The sequence below is a fragment of the Aulonocara stuartgranti genome (assembly GCF_965226115.1).
Source record: "Aulonocara stuartgranti genome assembly, chromosome: 19".
In the NCBI taxonomy this organism is placed as follows: Eukaryota; Metazoa; Chordata; class Actinopteri; order Cichliformes; family Cichlidae; genus Aulonocara; species Aulonocara stuartgranti.
This window is the reverse complement of record NC_138955.1, coordinates 181501-200160: the sequence shown is the minus strand read 5'-3', so window position 1 is coordinate 200160 and position 18660 is coordinate 181501. Positions and strand designations below refer to the sequence as shown.

General features: G+C 40.8%; 1 protein-coding gene across 1 annotated transcript; it reads left to right on the top strand.

Annotated features, from left to right (window-relative positions):
- Positions 1-65: 65 nt before the first annotated feature.
- On the top strand, positions 66-18620 carry togaram1 (TOG array regulator of axonemal microtubules 1). The gene is made up of 23 exons (XM_082516010.1): positions 66-584; positions 1123-2305; positions 5529-5589; positions 8114-8242; positions 8409-8672; positions 8790-9067; positions 9208-9428; positions 10043-10143; positions 10245-10409; positions 10517-10585; positions 11507-11652; positions 12098-12260; positions 13800-14027; positions 14384-14507; positions 14605-14710; positions 14989-15224; positions 15335-15493; positions 15899-16025; positions 16122-16237; positions 16351-16534; positions 16654-16873; positions 16961-17047; positions 17138-18620. Exons 2-23 carry the CDS (start codon positions 1271-1273, stop codon positions 17389-17391), a joined length of 4473 nt encoding a protein of 1490 aa, XP_082372136.1. The 5' UTR covers positions 66-584; positions 1123-1270; the 3' UTR covers positions 17392-18620.
- Positions 18621-18660: the final 40 nt, after the last annotated feature.

Sequence of the window (18660 nt, the reverse complement as noted above, 5' to 3'; positions counted from 1 at the left end):
CAACATGGGTGTGTGCTATATGTAACACAATGCAGCACTTTATATTCATGCCATAACGTATTGTTTAATTTTTAAATTTTATTTACATAAATATGGACATTAAACTTTTGTCAGGAAGTTACATAACTCCAAAACGTGCTGAATATATACAGTGAAGAAAACTAGATGTAAAATACTTTGATTTTCCTGCATCACATAATCACATTTATAATCACCGTCTATTTTGAGTCTTAACCTCAGATTCCTTGTAACGTCTCAGTCTGGGCTGCAGCTCCGTGACGACGATGCCGCCTGGAGGAGCCTGGTGCTCGCGTCTCCATGGAAGCACTCAGTTAGTTTGCGACATGTATTCGCCATTTTGCAGCTTCGGTGTGTGAAGTAACGGGGTGGGAGGGGGGCTCTTCTCGAGGTGAATACCTCTGTAGCTTCCAAACATTCAACACTCCAGACGTCAGCTAAAACAGCCAGGGAAATGTCTGCACTTAGAGAACTGTAGCGTCCGCAGTATGTCATGGAAATTTGGACGACGAAATATCACATAGGGTCGCCCAGCGTTGCCGAAGAGGACCGGGAGAAAATGCAAGGTCTGTTTTCTTGCTGTTTTTCTAACTTTGCTAGCCCAGCCACACAGAGCATACAACGGCGGAAAAAAATAGCGGAGCAGCGAGTTAGCTTAGCACCATTTCAGTGGTGTTGTAGTAAGCTAAGATTCTCTGTAGCTTCGCTAATTAGGCTGCTTAGCGGTAACGTGTGATCAACGTTTAATTGTAAGTCAATTGAAGGCATTACTTTGTAGCAAATAACAGGCTAAAGCTCCAATCGACACACTTCCAAAGCCTAACTAGTTATTTAAAAAAGCAGAAATAATGTAACATACAAACGTAAAGGTTGTCGTAACCATTTTTGTGGTAACTACGTTTCCAAGAGCCACAAGTGGTTGTGTTCCTTCGCCCTTATCTACCGTATCATGGTGATCGATCTGGAGCACTAGGAGACTCTCGCTAAAAACATACACCGTTATGTTGCTCTGCCTTGCTAAATATTTTAATGCGGTGTTACAGGAACCGCTAAGCCCTTTCTTGACTGTTAATTCTCTATATTCTCTATATTTTGCATTCACAGCTTGACAAACGGGACTGTGGTTTTTCCATCATCAACCACTCAGGATGAAAGCACCAAGTAAAGAGGAGGAGCATTACTGTCCTTGCAGGATTGTGTTTGCTTCCTTGGATTCTAAAATTTGACCAAATCCACCAAAAGAGTACCAATAATGATACCTGGATTGATCACCCAGGAGTTACAGGAGCAGCTTCTGGATGTGAAGAATTACCAGAATCGCACAAATGGGGTGGAGGAGCTCAAACACATCCTCTCAGAAGTGGACATTAAGTCAGTCCCTTCTGCTGGCATTGAGGCGTTTATAAATTTTCTCCCGCGACTTCTCGACGATAGTAATTTTAAGGTGTTTTCTGGCACCTTGCAAGTTTTAAACTTGTTAATTCGGAAGCTAGATACAGCTGTAGACAAATATTTCAAACATATAGTCTTAGTCGCCCTAAAGGCTTTAGGGGATACTCGCACTGTCACCAGGAATGAATACCTGAATGTGTTTCGACAGCTGATGAAAACTATTCCACCCCAGCAAGTATTGGATCTTGTAATTGGCCACTTGAAACACAAGAATTCCAGGGTTCGGGAAGATGTCCTTAACATCATTATGGCAGCTATGCTCACTCATCCTAGGAAAGATTTCAGCATCCCCAAGCTTTGCTTTGAGGTTGCGCCATACCTGGCAGACAGCAAAAGGAGGGTCCGACATGCCGCCCTCGAGCTGTTTGCTGTTTTTGACCATTGCCTTGATGCACGGAGAAAGCCGTCTCTCATGGAAGCTGTTGACATGGTTGAACTGAATGAGGATGCAGAAGGTCTGATGGCAGCTGTACAGGCAAGACGAGCAAGGCACATACTTCCAAAACTCTCCTCGGAAGGTATAGTGGAGTACGGCTTGGTGGTGCCCAAATCGGGCCAGCGGTGCTCACCACAGTATGGTTCTGGAGCTGATTTAGACTGGGTGTTGAATGGAGGGCGGATAAGTAGTGCCAGGAGCCACAGAACAGAACCAGACTGTGACAGATTATATGGCTATGGCAGCTTAGGCTCCCTCACCGATGACCTTCCACTTCAAAGGAGGATTGTCAGCGCGGGCAAAGGAAAGAACAAACTACCCTGGGAGATGTCGAGCTTCTCGTCCACTGAGAATGACCAACAGCAATGCAGTACACCCAACGGAAAGTGCACTGAACAGGTGGAGCTCATCAACACTGGGGATAATCTCAATAATCTTTTATGATAATTATGCCATTTGGATAACTTGCAATGATTTAGCATCTGTTTTTAAATACCTGTTTGCTTTTTCTCTCTCACCATGTCAAAATAAGACATAGTTTAGAGGAATTATCTGGTTTATCGCCAGTTAATTTTCCCCAATAACAGATGATTTTGACTCATATTAATGAAGCAAATTTCAGTTTTGCACATTAGGGCATGATTGCTCATCTGTTGACTGCCTAAACAAAGGAATATTTTTAATATTTTCCTTTAAACTACTGAGTATCAAAGCAGTTCATGTTGATTTCTCCCCCAATGAGCCAGTAACTGCAGTCACTACATGAAAGGAGTGGTTATTTTTGTCCTTGTTGTCTGTCTTATTTTACTCATGCTTAGCTTGCAGATAACATAAATGTTTGCATTATCAGAAACCAGTATTTTTTTAGTGAGATGAGTGATAACTAGAGGCAGCCTTCCAAAGATTTATAAGACATTTTAGAGGTGGCTTTTTCTTCAGAGACAGTTTTGAGGACAAAGCCTAAATATAGATATAGCTCTCATGATGCAGTATGTGATAAAGAGCAGCAGCAGAAAGGGTTTTGCTTCTGTGTGTCATTTTGTAAGTTTTTTTTAATACATCCTTGCACACGTCTTCTTTTAGAACTGCCTTAACACCCCCCCCCCCCCCCCCTTTTTTTTTGTTTTTTTGCTCTTTGAAGAAAATAATGTTTTCCAAGACTTGGAGTATGAAAATAGACTAAGATCGGTGAATTAATTTGGCTCTTAGTTAGGGGTGGGTTTTTATAATCGATTCATCGATTAAAATCGATTCTGGCTTGGATAACGTAAAATCGATTCATTAAAATCCTGAATCGATTTTTTAATATAAATTTATTTTGTCCGAAATGCCAGAATCTCTGGTGACATCTCACAAAATTTCAAGAACCACCAAACAGTAAATGAGAGCAGGTACAGGGATTCTGCACATAGACTTAAACACACAGCGCAACCCGCGGATCAGAATCAGTTAGATGTCGCCTTTCTCACAGTCGGGGCTGAAAGCCGACAGCTCGCTGATTCTGATCTGTCGGCGGGTCTGCGCTTTGTGTTCACGCCCTTTATGCGCTGATTCTAAAGCTGTTAGTTTGATCTCTCTCCAAACAATATTGACCGAACCAGCAGCAAAAGAAGATCCAAACGCTTCACATAAACATCGTCATGAATTCACTCTTTTACTGTTTTGCTTCCATTGCGATGCGCAGCTCTCTCCCTCCCCCTCTCTCCCTCCCCCCCCCCTCTCGAACAGTTTCCCTTTCTTCATTATTCGCTTGCTTGTTACGCACAAGTCTACTGTTGTTTACAGCGCTGTCGGCCGCTGTTTTTTTCCCTTTTACATTCTTCCGAAAATAAAACCTCATTTCTGCTGTTCAATACTGAACAAATTGAAACTTTTTAAAATTATTCAAAATGCAAAATGCTTAGCCGTGTGTCTAATAAAACCGCTGTAACGTCAGAGGTAATGTTCATTAATTAATGGTTTTCTTTCGTTTTTGATGTACTGCAGAATATTTTTATAAAATCCCAGGCCAGGAAAACCTTCATGTTTTTCTGTGTTTTATCCTCAGCTACTTTGACACAAAGGCCTCTGCTGTGATGCTCACACCTTGGATAAAGTCTTGCGAGTGTCAGCTTCCTTTTTATAGATACAAAAATATGTAAATGTTCTGATCTGAATTATACTTCTGACTGTCAAAATTTCCCAGATTTAAATCGAATCGAATCGAATTAAATCGAATCGTGGATCGAATCGATTTGGGACCTTGTGAATCGGAATTGAATCGATTCTAGAAATCAGTGACGATACCCAGCCCTACTCTTAGTTCTTTATAACCACGGATAAATGGATAGACTCTCACTGGTACTATTCCTGTAGGAAATACAGTAGATGACTCATTTTTCCTGTATAGTGACACCATTGCTGCAAGGATGAGCGCCCAGTTTCAAGTACAAGTCTTGCGACAGTAGCTCTCAACCTGTTTGAAGGAAGGAAAGGAGAACATGTCATTTGTAACCTAACAAACTACAAGAACTTATTAAGCCATTACCAGCTTTATTTTAATAATCCCCTGGCTTTTTCTAAAATTAGTTATCAATTGACTGTGTTTTGTTCTGGGAACTAATATCCAGCTCAGAGCCTGTATTCGAGAAACCTTGCGTTTACAGCAGTGTCTGTTTCCCAGCAACCCCATTACCAGATAGCGCAGTTACTGAAGTGATCGTGAAACATAATTGGTAATAACACAGAGTTATGCTTGCAAAACATGGCCTATTGCCTGCTCCACTGTTGATTGCAATCATGCCAAGTGCTCTGCTATGAGTGCTGATCAGATTATAGGCAGCGGAACTAATTTCAGCCTCACTGTTTTATCTGAGTGGTTGAAATACAAAAAAAACACACAAAAAACAAAGCAGTCTTTATTCATCTTTCTAAGGTTGCGTTGTGACCTTAAAACTTAAATGTGAACAGTGGACATCATACACCAAATTAAACTTTAGAGTAGCAGAAAGACCGTAAGCAGGATGTTTCCAGCTGACTAAATATCTCCTGCGTCCCTTTGTTGAGTGAATGACATTACATTGAGGTCCCCGTTATAGTTAGCCTTTGGACAAGGTTCATCATTTTTGTAATTTTTTTCCCTCTCCAACCCACCACAGTGTATTTGAAATGAAGCAATCAAGTTGGCAGTGTAGACTTCATCCTTTAGGAATTACAAACATTTTTTTCCACAGTCATTTTAGCAGGATCAGAAATAACTGGACAGACTATAGTTATAAAAGGTTTAGCATGTCAGTGTCTGCTCAAAGCTTGGAACCTATGGACATCACTAAATGCTCTTCTCTGCAGGAGGAAAGCATTTAGTGATCTAGTGTGTGTCTGTGTTTTTGATGGAGTTATTTTTCAATTTCACACAAGGAAAAGCACAATGTGAAGTGGCAGAGTATGTGCGAGTCTCATAATTGGCCTAGAATTGCTAGAACTGTCAACTGTGGCTGAAAAAAGATGTGCTGAACTGTGAATGCTTCCCTGTTGAAACCCCAGAGATGATTATCAGACAGCAGCACTTGTTTTTATGACACTTGTTTTACCTTTTATACTTAATGTTTACCATTTAAAGAAATAATTGTACATTCTTTCACAGGGGTCAAATGGGGACACTCTTTCTTTGTCCAGGAAGCCAGAAACCTACATACCCAGTTTTAGTAAGTACCAAAACTTTCTTCTCTTTATATAATCTGACTGCATACCAGTCAGATTATACAGGGAGTGCAGAATTATTAGGCAAGTTGTATTTTTGAGGAATAATGTTATTATTGAACAACAACCATGTTCTCAATGAACCCAAAAAACTCATTAATATCAAAGCTGAATGTTTGTGGAAGTAGTTTTTAGTTTGTTTTTAGTTTTAGCTATTTTAGGGGGATATCTGTGTGTGCAGGTGACTATTACTGTGCAGAATTATTAGGCAACTTAACAAAAAACAAATATATACCCATTTCAATGATTTATTTTTACCAGTGAAACCAATATAACATCTCCACATTCACAAATATACATTTCTGACATTCAAAAACAAAACAAAAACAAATCAGCGACCAATATAGCCACCTTTCTTTGCAAGGACACTCAAAAGCCTGCCATCCATGGATTCTGTCAGTGTTTTGATCTGTTCACCATCAACATTGCGTGCAGCAGCAACCACAGCCTCCCAGACACTGTTCAGAGAGGTGTACTGTTTTCCCTCCTTGTAAATCTCACATTTGATGATGGACCACAGGTTCTCAATGGGGTTCAGATCAGGTGAACAAGGAGGCCATGTCATTAGTTTTCCTTCTTTTATACCCTTTCTTGCCAGCCACGCTGTGGAGTACTTGGACACGTGTGATGGAGCATTGTCCTGCATGAAAATCGTGTTTTTCTTGAAGGATGCAGACTTCTTCCTGTACCACTGCTTGAAGAAGGTGTCTTCCAGAAACTGGCAGTAGGACTGGGAGTTGAGCTTGACTCCATCCTCAACCCGAAAAGGCCCCACAAGCTCATCTTTGATGATACCAGCCCAAACCAGTACTCCACCTCCACCTTGCTGGCGTCTGAGTCGGACTGGAGCTCTCTGCCCTTTACCAATCCAGCCACGGGCCCATCCATCTGGCCCATCAAGACTCACTCTCATTTCATCAGTCCATAAAACCTTAGAAAAACCAGTCTTGAGATATTTCTTGGCCCAGTCTTGACGTTTCAGCTTGTGTGTCTTGTTCAGTGGTGGTCGTCTTTCAGCCTTTCTTACCTTGGCCATGTCTCTGAGTATTGCACACCTTGTGCTTTTGGGCACTCCAGTGATGTTGCAGCTCTGAAATATGGCCAAACTGGTGGCAAGTGGCATCTTGGCAGCTGCACGCTTGACTTTTCTCAGTTCATGGGCAGTTATTTGGCGCCTTGGTTTTTCCACACGCTTCTTGCGACCCTGTTGACTATTTTGAATGAAACGCTCGATTGTTCGATGATCACGCTTCAGAAGCTTTGCAATTTTGAGACTGCTGCATCCCTCTGCAAGATATCTCACTATTTTTGACTTTTCTGAGCCTGTCAAGTCCTTCTTTTGACCCATTTTGCCAAAGGAAAGGACGTTGCCTAATAATTATGCACACCTGATATAGGGTGTTGATGTCATTAGACCACACCCCTTCTCATTACAGAGCTGCACATCACCTAATATGCTTAATTGGTAGTAGGCTTTCGAGCCTATACAGCTTGGAGTAAGACAACATGCATGAAGAGGATGATGTGGACAAAATACTCATTTGCCTAATAATTCTGCACTCCCTGTATAAAATGAAAGCGTGTTGACATGACCAACACTTCTGCCAGATCCCAACAGAGACTGGAACAAAATGTCATGCTAATTCACTGTTGGTTAGTACGGCTATTGGTTGGTACAGCAGTCCCACAGAAAGGGGCATCGACAGCAGCTGTTCATTTAGTTTAAAAGCAGTTACTGACACTGAAAGAGAATGAAGGACCTGTGCTGTATTTTGAGCTGAAGCTTGGTTGGAACGTATCAAACTTACTTCAGCGGGTTAAAGGTAGCATGATAATTTTCAGGATGGACGCGGGCAGTAAAAATAGCAGCATCAAAGTTATTGTGGCTTGCTTTATTGTTGATTAAAGAGATTAGACTCATTTCCAATACTGCTGCACCATGTTTTTGTAAGGTAGGGACATGCTAGTGGTAATCCTAAAAAAAGGTAACAAGTTTGGACATGTGCCTGAAATATTGAAATGTAGTGACCTCTTTAACACCCAATACAAGTCAATAGTGTGTTTAGCTAAAACTTCCCACTCTTGCGTAACGTCACTGTGTAAATGTGCAGTTTCTATGGCAGCTGGTGCGGCTTACCTATGCTCACAGGTGAGAGTGGAATCAAGCCGCAACTCTCCAGTCCAGAGTTTACCAGCTGAATGGAAAACACATTTATCAGTGATTTTTTTTTTTTCCATTCCCTTTTTTTAACTTGCTTTTCATGTTTGTTTGTTTTCTGAGCTGTTCAGAAACTAAAACATCTTAGCTAAAGGATCGAATTCTCAAATTTTAAAAAAAACTTTATAGGACTTTGTTGATAAACCTTTTCATAATAGGCATTATTAGGGTTTTTTATTGCTGTCATTTTAGTAACTACTTTTTAGCGTTTCTGTTTTTAGTGAAAATGTGGAAATATACTTTGTGTCTAGGTTCAACGGAGCCCCGAAAACCCCAGGCCTCCCGAAGGAGGGAGTCTCCTGCGCATCTCAGGAGAAGTGGAAGCCTCAACTTAGAACCTGATATCTTTAAAACCACAAACTTCTCTGACCCAGATGTTGGTATGGAGTTATTTCAAAAATATTTTTACATTTAAAGTTCTTTTTATTGATTTATTTTGAATAAAATTTGAGTAAAATCTTGAAAGTACACTTAAAGTGGCATTAACCATTTAGTGTCCTTATACAGTTTTTCATGGGTCTGATGAGTGAATGTAATGTCTGACAGTGGCACCCAAAGGACGTCTGCTCTCGAGGAACCCCAGCGTTGAGCGAACATTTTCCCTCCCCTCAAACCCTACTACATCCAGCTCCTTTCTTCTTCCCTCATACCCACTGGCTACGCTCCCAGGGGGCATGCTTACCCCAACCCCATCCCGCCGTCATGCAGACTCCTCCCTCTCTATGTCCAACACCTGGCCTAACAAGAAGGACAACAGCCCCCAACAGCGAGAAACCAGCCCCTGGAGAGAGACAGCGAGTGCTGCAAAAGGTAATCTAGTTGGAAAAAAGAGACTTCATTTCATATGTGTTTGTTTGTGATGCTGAAAATTTTTTTATTTATTTTTTACCTTTGTGGGGGGGTTTTCGGGTTACTATCCTGTCCCAGATGACTTCTCTAGCAGACGCTCTCCCAGACCTCTTTGTGCCTCCCTCATGAATTCTTCCACGTCATCATTCAGACGGGCACTGAGCAGTCCCAGAGGTACCTTCTCCGTCTCACCAGTAATCCCTCCAACAGAGCACATCCATTCCATTAATGGCCAGAGATCCAATGCCTCAGGAAGCCCTCTGAATCAGCAGTTAGAAAAGACCCTTAATGTGGACCCTGTTGGCCTCAGTGGTGTGGATGATCTTCAAGAAGATGATCCTCTGGACATGCAGGAGGTCAGCACAATTCTCTATTTTATATACTGGATGTTGTTTATAATCAGCCATCAAGAAGGGCCCTGCATGAACAGGCAGTTGAAGTAAAATGAAAAATCAAGCCTCTTTGAGTTCCTATTAGCTTTGTAACTTGTCCACAGATGCTCAACTCCCTGCGCTCACTACGCAACAGCGCTGCCAAGAAGCGGGCCAAAGCGAGCCTTAGTAGTCCAGATCCAGACAGTCCTGACTCAGCTGTGAAGGTGGACTTGGGTCTAGACTCGCTGTCAAACACTTCTCCAGTGCTTACCAGCTCGACTAGTGAAAGTGGACTTTCTAGTCTGAGCTCAGTTGCAAACTCCAGCTTTAATGGCATGAAAAGGTAAAATATCCAGATTTTCTGCATTTGGCATGTATTGCTTATGATGTTGCCTCACATTTTCATGTAGTTTGACTGTGTTGGTCTGAAATTATGTTAATACACAAGATAAAAGTCACCTCCATATACTGCAAATACATACATAATTTTAAAAAAAAAGACAGTGGGACAGGGGTATAAAGTGGGAAGTATATTTGAAGCATCGGTTTTAACTGTTAGCCACATACTTATTCTTGGTGAACCCTTCTACTATAATCAAAATACCAACAAGGGAGCAGAATTAATTAAAAAAATGTATTTTACTTCATTTTTAAAATTTACAACGGAAAATAGAGCAAATACAACAAAAAAGCCATTAGTTATAGAGTGAAATCCAGAGACAAAAAAGTAACCGGTAAGATGTGAAGTGATCTTTTATATTAAATGTAACAGGGAGATGTTTGTTTATTAATAAAGATGACCTTGTGTTGGGATATGGGATATGTTGCCTGTTGTGTTTAATCATGTTGACAGTTTTAAGAAGCTCTGACTTTGTAGTCTTTAGGTGTTCTCTGATGATGTGTTGAATGGTAGGCAGTTTCTCATGATCACTTCTCACTTGTCACAACTGTCACCAGCCCTGGAAACTCTGCCTCTGCAGGAATGAAACCTCGCATTGCAAGAGTGCCTTCTGCAAAACTGAGGTCTTCTGTGTCCTCGGACTTCAGCAGCCTTCAAGGTAGTAAAGGAGAGAAAGGTTTTTCCCAGTTGATGCATTGCCGTGTGTCTTTTTTATATTATTTTATTTATTTACATTTTTGTTTTCTGTTTTTTCCCAAGTGTTGTCCCAGGGAGATGAATTCTCATCTAAGGTGGGTGTGGTTGGACAGAGAGTTACGTACTCCAATGGCATAATCAAAACTGCCGAAGAGAAAACGGTACCATCCCCTCCATTGGTCAGACCAGCTTTTCACGAATCTTTAAAAACTCAGAAGCATCCCAAAGGTCAGCTAGCATCGATGAGAACAGAGTGCTATATTGGATATACCTTCTAATAGCATTTTGTGTGCTTAAATAATTAAATCTCATTATTTATCTCTTTTGATGTTCAGGATCCCATAGTCACAGCAGCAGTAGGAAATCACCAGGCACAGACATGTCTGAAGGAGTAGTTGGCAGAGGTAAGTATGTCTGTGAAGGTTCTCAGTCATCCAGGTCATCGTAGTCAAAGGAGCTTGCAAAAAAAGGCGTCTGGACTTCTTTAAGTTGCTTGAAGACGTTTCACCTCTCATCCGAGAAGCTTCTTCAGTTCTAATGTCAAATGGTGGAGAGTCCCAGATATAAACCTAGTGGGAGTTTCCCCCCACAGAGGGACAAAAGGACCCCCTGATGATCCTCTAATCGCCTGAGCCAAGGTGTAAAACTGGGTGTGGGCCCCAATCAGCCAGAGTATCGGGTGAGTTTAACACCCACTCACATCCTGGGCCATCTGATCTCAGGAATTCGCATGATAAGGTGGGGCCAGGTTTCACAATGAACTCATCCGAAACTCTGGCTGATTGGGACCCACACCCAGTTTTACACCTTGGCTCAGGCGATTAGAGGATCATCAGGGGGTCCTTTTGTCCCTCTGTGGGGGGAAACTCCCACTAGGTTTATATCTGGGACTCTCCACCATTTGACATTAGAACTGAAGAAGCTTCTCGGATGAGAGGTGAAACGTCTTCAAGCAACTTAAAGAAGTCCAGACGCTTTCCTTTGCAAGCTCCTTTGACTTGGCAGAGGTAAGTTTCAGATCTGTAAAGGATACAAGTTATCATTTGATTGTCCAGGCTTTTGCTGTGTTACTAAGCTGATGTAGCTCAGTGCTGCTCTTGGTTTTTTGTTTTTTTTTTTGTTTTTTAAATAAAGGACTCAACAACATATCTTTTATTTCTCCCATCCGTTTTTTTTTAAACTACACGTTTTCAACTAGCTATAAATTACAGCTGCTTTCTGGATGTATTTTTAAATAAAGCTTATAAATATAAACTTGCTTGTTCCTGCATGATCACAGTTAAACCGCTAAAAGATTAGTCATCTTATTCCCTCATGCTTATTAGGCATGCTTGGCACTGCAGTGTCCTCCAGCCATCCAGGAGTTCTCTTGCCACTTGAGCACTTATCGTTCAAACCCCCCACTGATCCCTCAGTGGGCATCCACAGCAACCAAGACAGTGATATCATCCCACGTCCAGAAGAGGTTAAGGTTAGTCACACTCTGTTCAGCGGTGGATGAAGAGTGTTGCTATATATTACTGTGATGTTTAAATAGTAAATACTGATGCCATGTTTATATTGAATATACGATATAACATATGGCATCATTTACTTTGGGATTAATAAAGTATTCTTATTCTGATAATGTCAATGTTTTTTGTGCGTGTGTGTTTTGACTCTCTGCTTAATACACCCCTAATTAATTGTCAGAAGAGAGACAAAACACATTTTAAGTTAAAATGTTAATTTCAAATTAAACAAAAACTATATATCTATATTGTGTATATAAAAAAAAAAAAAAAATGATAATATCAGAATCAACCATATGTAGTGAAAACTTGGTATTGACACAGCTCCGTAGTTCATAATCTCAAGCTTCCGGTTAGCAGAATCTGACCCTGTGTGTGCTTTTGTTTTGTTTTCTGGTTGCGCAGGAGAGGATAAAAAATGCAAGATTTGGCCGGGATAAGAACAGGCTGGATCAACAAGATGGCCCGATAAGTCAAGGGCAGTATTCAACAGATCAGATTCGCTACCGTGTCAGGAAGATGCTGTCTGATTCACCAACAGAGGAAAATGGAGCATTAGTCATTAAAGGCAAGAGAAAGTTTTTGAAACTTATAAATCTCTGCTTTTTTATTTAAAAAAAATAAAAAGCACATTTCTCACAATAAGACCTTTTTTTTATTTTTTATTTTTTTTGGCTTAACATTTATCCCTCATCATAAATGCCTTTTATTTTGTATTTAACAAATGTGATGCATTTTTGTGACAGAAGATAGATTTAATTTTAACCTTTAATTTCTTTAAAATAAATAAATGTTATGGTTAAAAAAATCCATCTTTGCAGATAGCTTTAAGTATTTTATAACTATCTCATATAGTACTTTTCTTTATTAATCTATACACGTCAGCTTTGTGTCCGCTGCACCCTTGGGCATACTGAACTCACAAAACAACATAACTGTTTTGCACAATGGCCTAAGGAGTAAACAGCATGTGTTAGTGTTGATTTGCTCCACAGTCCGATCATCCCATCACATCCCCCTGTGGGATTTCAGATGACTGATGGCGCATCCCCAACAGGGCAAGGGGAGCAGAGAAGGTTAATGTGCAGCTGTTAGGGTGGAGGTATCCACCCAATGTAATGCAAAATGTGTGGCTCAACCACACAAAGCTCAGTGGAGCATGCCGGGAATTTCTTATTACCAACATAAAGAGATCTTTAAACATTGACATAAAACAACATAATTAAAGTGGACGGATGTCAGTTAAAGAGCTAAAACATCGTTGACTCATAAAGTTTGCCAGCTGTACTGTTTTACCTTAGACCTGCAGTACAGACTCGTGCAGTCTGTTTTTACAAGTGCAAAATGTCTCACTTGCCTCTCTTCCACTCTTCATTGTTTCCTGCCCACACACAGCAGAGTTTCTCCATCAAAAACTCCTGGTGGGGAAAAATTATGATGATGATAAATGAGTGTCTTCAAGTGCCCACTCACAGTTAGCTCTAATTTAAACCAGCATCTTCTGTTTTCTCACATTGGATGATGACGGATCATTGTGGAGGCCACACACGCTTGCGCGCACACACACACACAAATTTCATAGCATGTAGAAGCCCAGGCATGTGCACAACAAAGTGTTTTGTTGAAAGTGTGAGTTATCTATAGACCTGTCACAGTATGAATCACAATAATGATATTATTACTTTAATGCACAAATTGGGAAAAGAACTAAAAACAATAACATGCATGTAGCACTTTTAACTCACTAGTGCTGTTGTTGTTGTTGTTGTTGTTGTTTTTTAAATGACATTAAGAAGTTTTCCCAGGATTCATTTTATTCTCAGTCCAGAAGAGAGCGCTCTCTCAAAGCTAGTGTACGAGGGGTACTACTTGTTCTCTCACACGAGGGACACGCTTAACTAGTTTAGATGTTTTTAATAATAAAGAAGAAAAAAAGCCTTTTGCTCAGCAGTGCTGCTTTCAACCACTAATGTAGGTGGTAAGTTTCCTGTGTGCCTGAATTACAGAAGCCTGTCACTTTAACAGATTTGTTATGTTATATTTTGCATGTGTAAAAAGTTCAAATTTTTGTGTCTGGTGATTCAAACGTTATTCTTCTCTGTTGCAGATCTGCATATGAACGGCAGCACAGTGACATCTAAAGCAGACCCTGTCTCTGATGAGTCTCTTGTCACCAGTCCTGACACTCCCCAAGGACCCCAAAGCCCAATTAAGTGTTTCACTCCACCCCACCAGCCCAGCCCCCCTACAGTTCCACCCAACCCTAAAAATGTGTCCCGTCTTAGGAGGGCACCTAGCCTGAGCAGAACCCGTCCTTCACTGTCCCACAGTTCAGGTGAGTTGATCTTAAAAACCTTTTACTACATGCTGCATAATCTTTGTTGCACACAGAAAGTTATTGTCCCTGTTTAACGACACTCAGTAACATTATAATGATACAAACCATTGCTATAACAGGCCTTTGTTTATAGAAAATGTTGGAACATTAATTAATTAAACCTCTGGGACCATCAGAGAATGGGTGAATAAGATGTTTGCTCTGGGTAATGTGCTTCAATACTTTGTTTTGACAACCTGCTGTTAATGCACCGACACACACACACACACACACAGAGCGCTTGTTTTCAGCCTGATTGAGATGTAACATGAGACTGAATCTGTGTGTTGTGTGGTGTTTAATGGGCCATTTAGATGAGCTGTCCCCTGGCAGTTTGGGGCACAGGAAAAATCTCTCAGATCCTGCAGAGCTGTGTCCGTTTTCCAAACCCGAGCTGGCGCTGGTGCAAAGCTTCAATCTGCTGAACTCTGAAGACTGGTGAGAAATAATCAATCCATCATCCTTAAGCATCTCTTTCAATGTGGACCACAGAGTAAAATTATTACCCTTTGTGCGTTGTTATTTTCGAATGTAGGGAGAAGAAGATTGAAGGACTGACATTCCTGCGCTCTCTTGCACACTATCACTCAGATACACTTCAGGCTCGGCTTCATGATGTTTGCCTATCTCTCATTCAAGAGGTAATATCATTTTTTAATAACAATCCCACTTAATTTTCGGAATCTATGCATGGCGGTGTTTGACTCTGCTGTTCCAGTTTTGCAATTCTATTTAATTTCTCTGTGTCTTAATAGTTTTGCTTCATAATTATATATAGTCTCAGCTATAATTGCTTGGCATTTTGCTAAATTCCCATTGTAGATTTTTTTTTTTTGGTCAAATAGATATCTTGAATATGTAATCAGTGCTCATTTACTCTTCTTATACCTTAAGCACTAGTATTGTTAATCTTATTTAGGTGAAGAACCTGCGGTCGGGTGTGTCCAGGGTTGCCGTGTGTACCCTGGGTGACCTGTACACACACCTTCAGCGAGCGATGGACCAGGAGCTAGAGGGGACAGTTAAAGCTTTACTACAGAAGGCTGGGGAGAGTAATGCCTTCATTAGGCAGGATGTAGATGCAGCACTGGATTGCATGGTGCAGCACTGCACCCCTACTCGAAGCATCAATGCTTTACTTACTGGAGGACTCAGGTTAGATTACACACAGGACAGCTCTTTGTTGTTTGTTTGCTTCTTCTCTGTTTGGATCACTACATAATTTAAGCTTTGATTGCTGAATTGATTTCCTCCTCTGCTGATAGTCACCTTAATGCAGTAGTGAGGAAATGTATGGCTCAACATCTGGCTAATTTGGTTGAGAAGGTTGGTGCTGCACGTCTCCTTTCTGGGGCTAAAGATCTCACTGACAGAATTTTACCTGCCGTGGTCAAACTCGCACAAGACTCCTCACAAGAAGTTAGGTATGTAAAAAAAAAAAAAAAAAAACTTTCATATTAATTCATTTAATTTTTGTGTTTTAACTTCTTTACAACTTGTTCATATTTGCTTGAACGGTGAGATTATATTTTTATGTATTGCCAATGAAAAGCATTCAGCAATAACAGATAACAGTCAGAAAATGTCAAATTTGAGACATTTTAAAAGTCTTTAGACCATCAAAAGGATATAGTACAATCCAAATCTACTTTTGGTTTTGCTGGAATTGATTTGTTATTGTTGACACTATTTCTTTTGGTGTCACTGTACTGTAATTACCTTGCATTTCATTAAAATATGTTTAGAAATGCTTTTCTGTTGCTTTTGGACTGCAAATCCAAAGTGCCACTTTAACAAATGAGATAATATTACACCTTCTCCCCTCAAAGGTACTTTGGCCGTCGAATGCTGCTGTCCCTGTCTTCCCACCCAGAATTTGAAAAGATCCTGGAGAAATACATCCCTACGAAAGACCTGCAGACTGTCAGAGACACCATCTTCACTCTAAAGACAAAGGTACTGTTTCTTTCTGTTTATGTTTACAGGAAAATTGGTATTTTGGCTGGAAGTTAAATATAGGCATCTAACTCTGAGATTGTTGGGGGGGGTTAGGGTCTTGGTGAGATGCCTCAAGATACTCAGTCAGCCCGAGGCAGACATTCCCTCCCGGGCAGCGGTACAGTCAGAGCCTCATCGCTCAACAGAGAGCCACTCAACCAGACCAACAGGTGGGTGTAGATATCAACCAATGCACCAGAGTAGCCCATTAAGGAAAATTTATTTTTCACAAATGTGTAATACATATGGAAAACACGTGAATTGTGATGCATTTTATATACAGGGAGTCTCACAGCCATTACAGCTGTAGATCTCAGACACAGAGTTTTGCAGACAAGACTGAGTACATCAAGCAGATCTCGGATCTGCTGGCTTCAAAGGACTTCAGAGAGAGGATCAAAGGCATCGACCAGCTAGTGGCTGACTGCCAAAACAACCCAAACATGGTTATCAACAGTATATTCCCTGTTAGTAATTTATTTATTTTTTTCTCCAAATCAATTTAGCATGTCTTTATGTACATTGTGGTCTTTTCATTATAATGACAAAGTGTTTATCCTTCACTTTCTGATCTCCCTAATTCTAGGTGTTTGATGCCTTCAGAGCCAGGCTGCAGGAGTCCAACAGCAAGGTCAACTTGTATGCCCTGGAGTCTTTACAGAAAATCATCCACTTGTTAAAGGACAAGCTGTCCCAAGTGGTCAACATCCTGGTCCCAGCAATCGTGGACAATCACCTCAACTCAAAGAGCAATGCCATCTGCTCTGCTGCTATTGGAGCTATTAATGCACTCATCTTAAATATAGGTACTTACTTTGAGCATTAAAATAGAGGAGAAAGTTTTGGTTAAAAAAATTGCTTTAATTTGACTTCCATTTTTTTGCCTGCTACAGACAACATACTTCTCCTTCAGCCTTTTTGCGCCAAGGCTCAGTTTTTAAGCGGGAAGGCAAAGGTGAACCTTATCGAAAAGGTCGCAGGTATGTCTGGTGTCCTAGTTCGGCACTGTAATCAGCTTCTGCTTTGATGTATCTAAATGCAGTGTATTGCTTCTCATCTTCTATATTTAGATCTTGTGACAGAGCTCTACCCTCGTAAGCCCCAGATGGTCGAGCAGAAAGTGCTGCCCTTGCTCTGGCACCTCTTGGGCACCTCTACCCACAGCGGCACCATTCATGGCCGGGGCGGCAGCGTAAGGGGTGCTACCGCCAACCTGTGCCAAGCCCTTTATGCCCAGATGGGGCCAAGCCTGAGCGAGTGTGCCGCCTCCCAGCCTGCCAATGTCCATAAAAGTCTAAATGATATCCTGAGGACCTTATCGTAAGGTAAAGCAGGCTCCAAACAGAACCAAATGTCGAAAGAGGGACAGCATTAAAACTGATCTTACTTGAAGATGTTGCATTATCATTTCTTATAGTGCCTGCACTTTTATATAAACATAGAGAAAGTCCTTAAGAAGTTGGAGCTCTTATTCTTATCTCAGTGAGATTCCGTCTGGTACAGAAGCATGGATGGCTGTAACATAATGGCATCAGGTCTTTCACATGTCCAACCTGCTCTCTTTGCACTTTGAAAGTAGCTCATTGTCGTTGTTTTGTTTTTGTTTTTCCATAAACTCTACATGTACTGTAGACCAGCGGTCTCCAACCTGTTTTGCGCCACGGACCGGTTTATGCCCGACAATATTTTCACGGACCGGCCTTTAAGGTGTCGCGGATAAATACAACAAAATAAAACTAGTACCGGTACCGAAAAAAAGAGAATTTATTCATAACACACGTGAAAAGACCCAGGAAAACCGAGTTAACGATAAAAACGATAACAAAATAACGCTGAAAACCGATAAAAACCCTGAAAACCAAACATTTCACACCTGAGCCTCAACTCTCGCGGCCCGGTACCAAACGACTCACGGACCGCTACCGGTCCGAGGCCCGGGGGTTGGGGACCGCTGCTGTAGACAAATCAGAGACACTATTGCAGAATGTAAAATTAAAATGCACAAAAAGAAGAGGAAGAACACAGGGACCTGAAAGTTGTATATTTTTGCTGTTTCATCAGATGTGATGTGATATTTTTAAAATATCTTTATGTAGTTGGAGATTTTTGAACTGAGATTAACAAGCATAGTACAAAAATACTTTTGTACAGCTCAAATGTGTATTTGCACAGTATTAGCTTATTCTATATGTTTGCTGTATGACGGTACAGTTATAATTTATCTCTTGTGTAATGGTTTAAAAGTCATATATAATGTGCTGAGTTGGTACTATGTCTCTTTTTGCATGACCAAAATTTACTGGCAGATCAAAACTGTTGATTTATGTGTACGTGGACTTGTAGAGGAAGGTTGGTCTCGAACTCTGAGAAGGGAAAAATTTTACCTCTTCATTTGCCTGAGAAATAGTCACAGCCCAGGTCTGATATTGTCTCAGTATAGTGCCAGTCTTCAAGTAGCCTTTTAACTCATCTATTGTTAAATTATAACTGAACTTGTTTGTGAACAAGAGCAAGAAGATATATGAATAAACTGTTTTATTTCTGTAAAACCAACTTCAGCGTGCGTCATTCAAAGACTGAAAATGGGGTGGAA

Excerpts from the sequence above, each read along its gene's own strand:
- togaram1 (XM_082516010.1), top strand. The coding sequence starts at position 1,271 with ATGATACCTGGATTGATCACCCAGGAGTTACAGGAGCAGCTTCTGGAT. Across the intron at positions 12,261-13,799 it reads TGGAGCATTAGTCATTAAAG|ATCTGCATATGAACGGCAGC; the intron begins GCAAGAGAAAGT and ends TCTCTGTTGCAG. Across the intron at positions 16,238-16,350 it reads CCACTCAACCAGACCAACAG|GGAGTCTCACAGCCATTACA; the intron begins GTGGGTGTAGAT and ends TTTTATATACAG.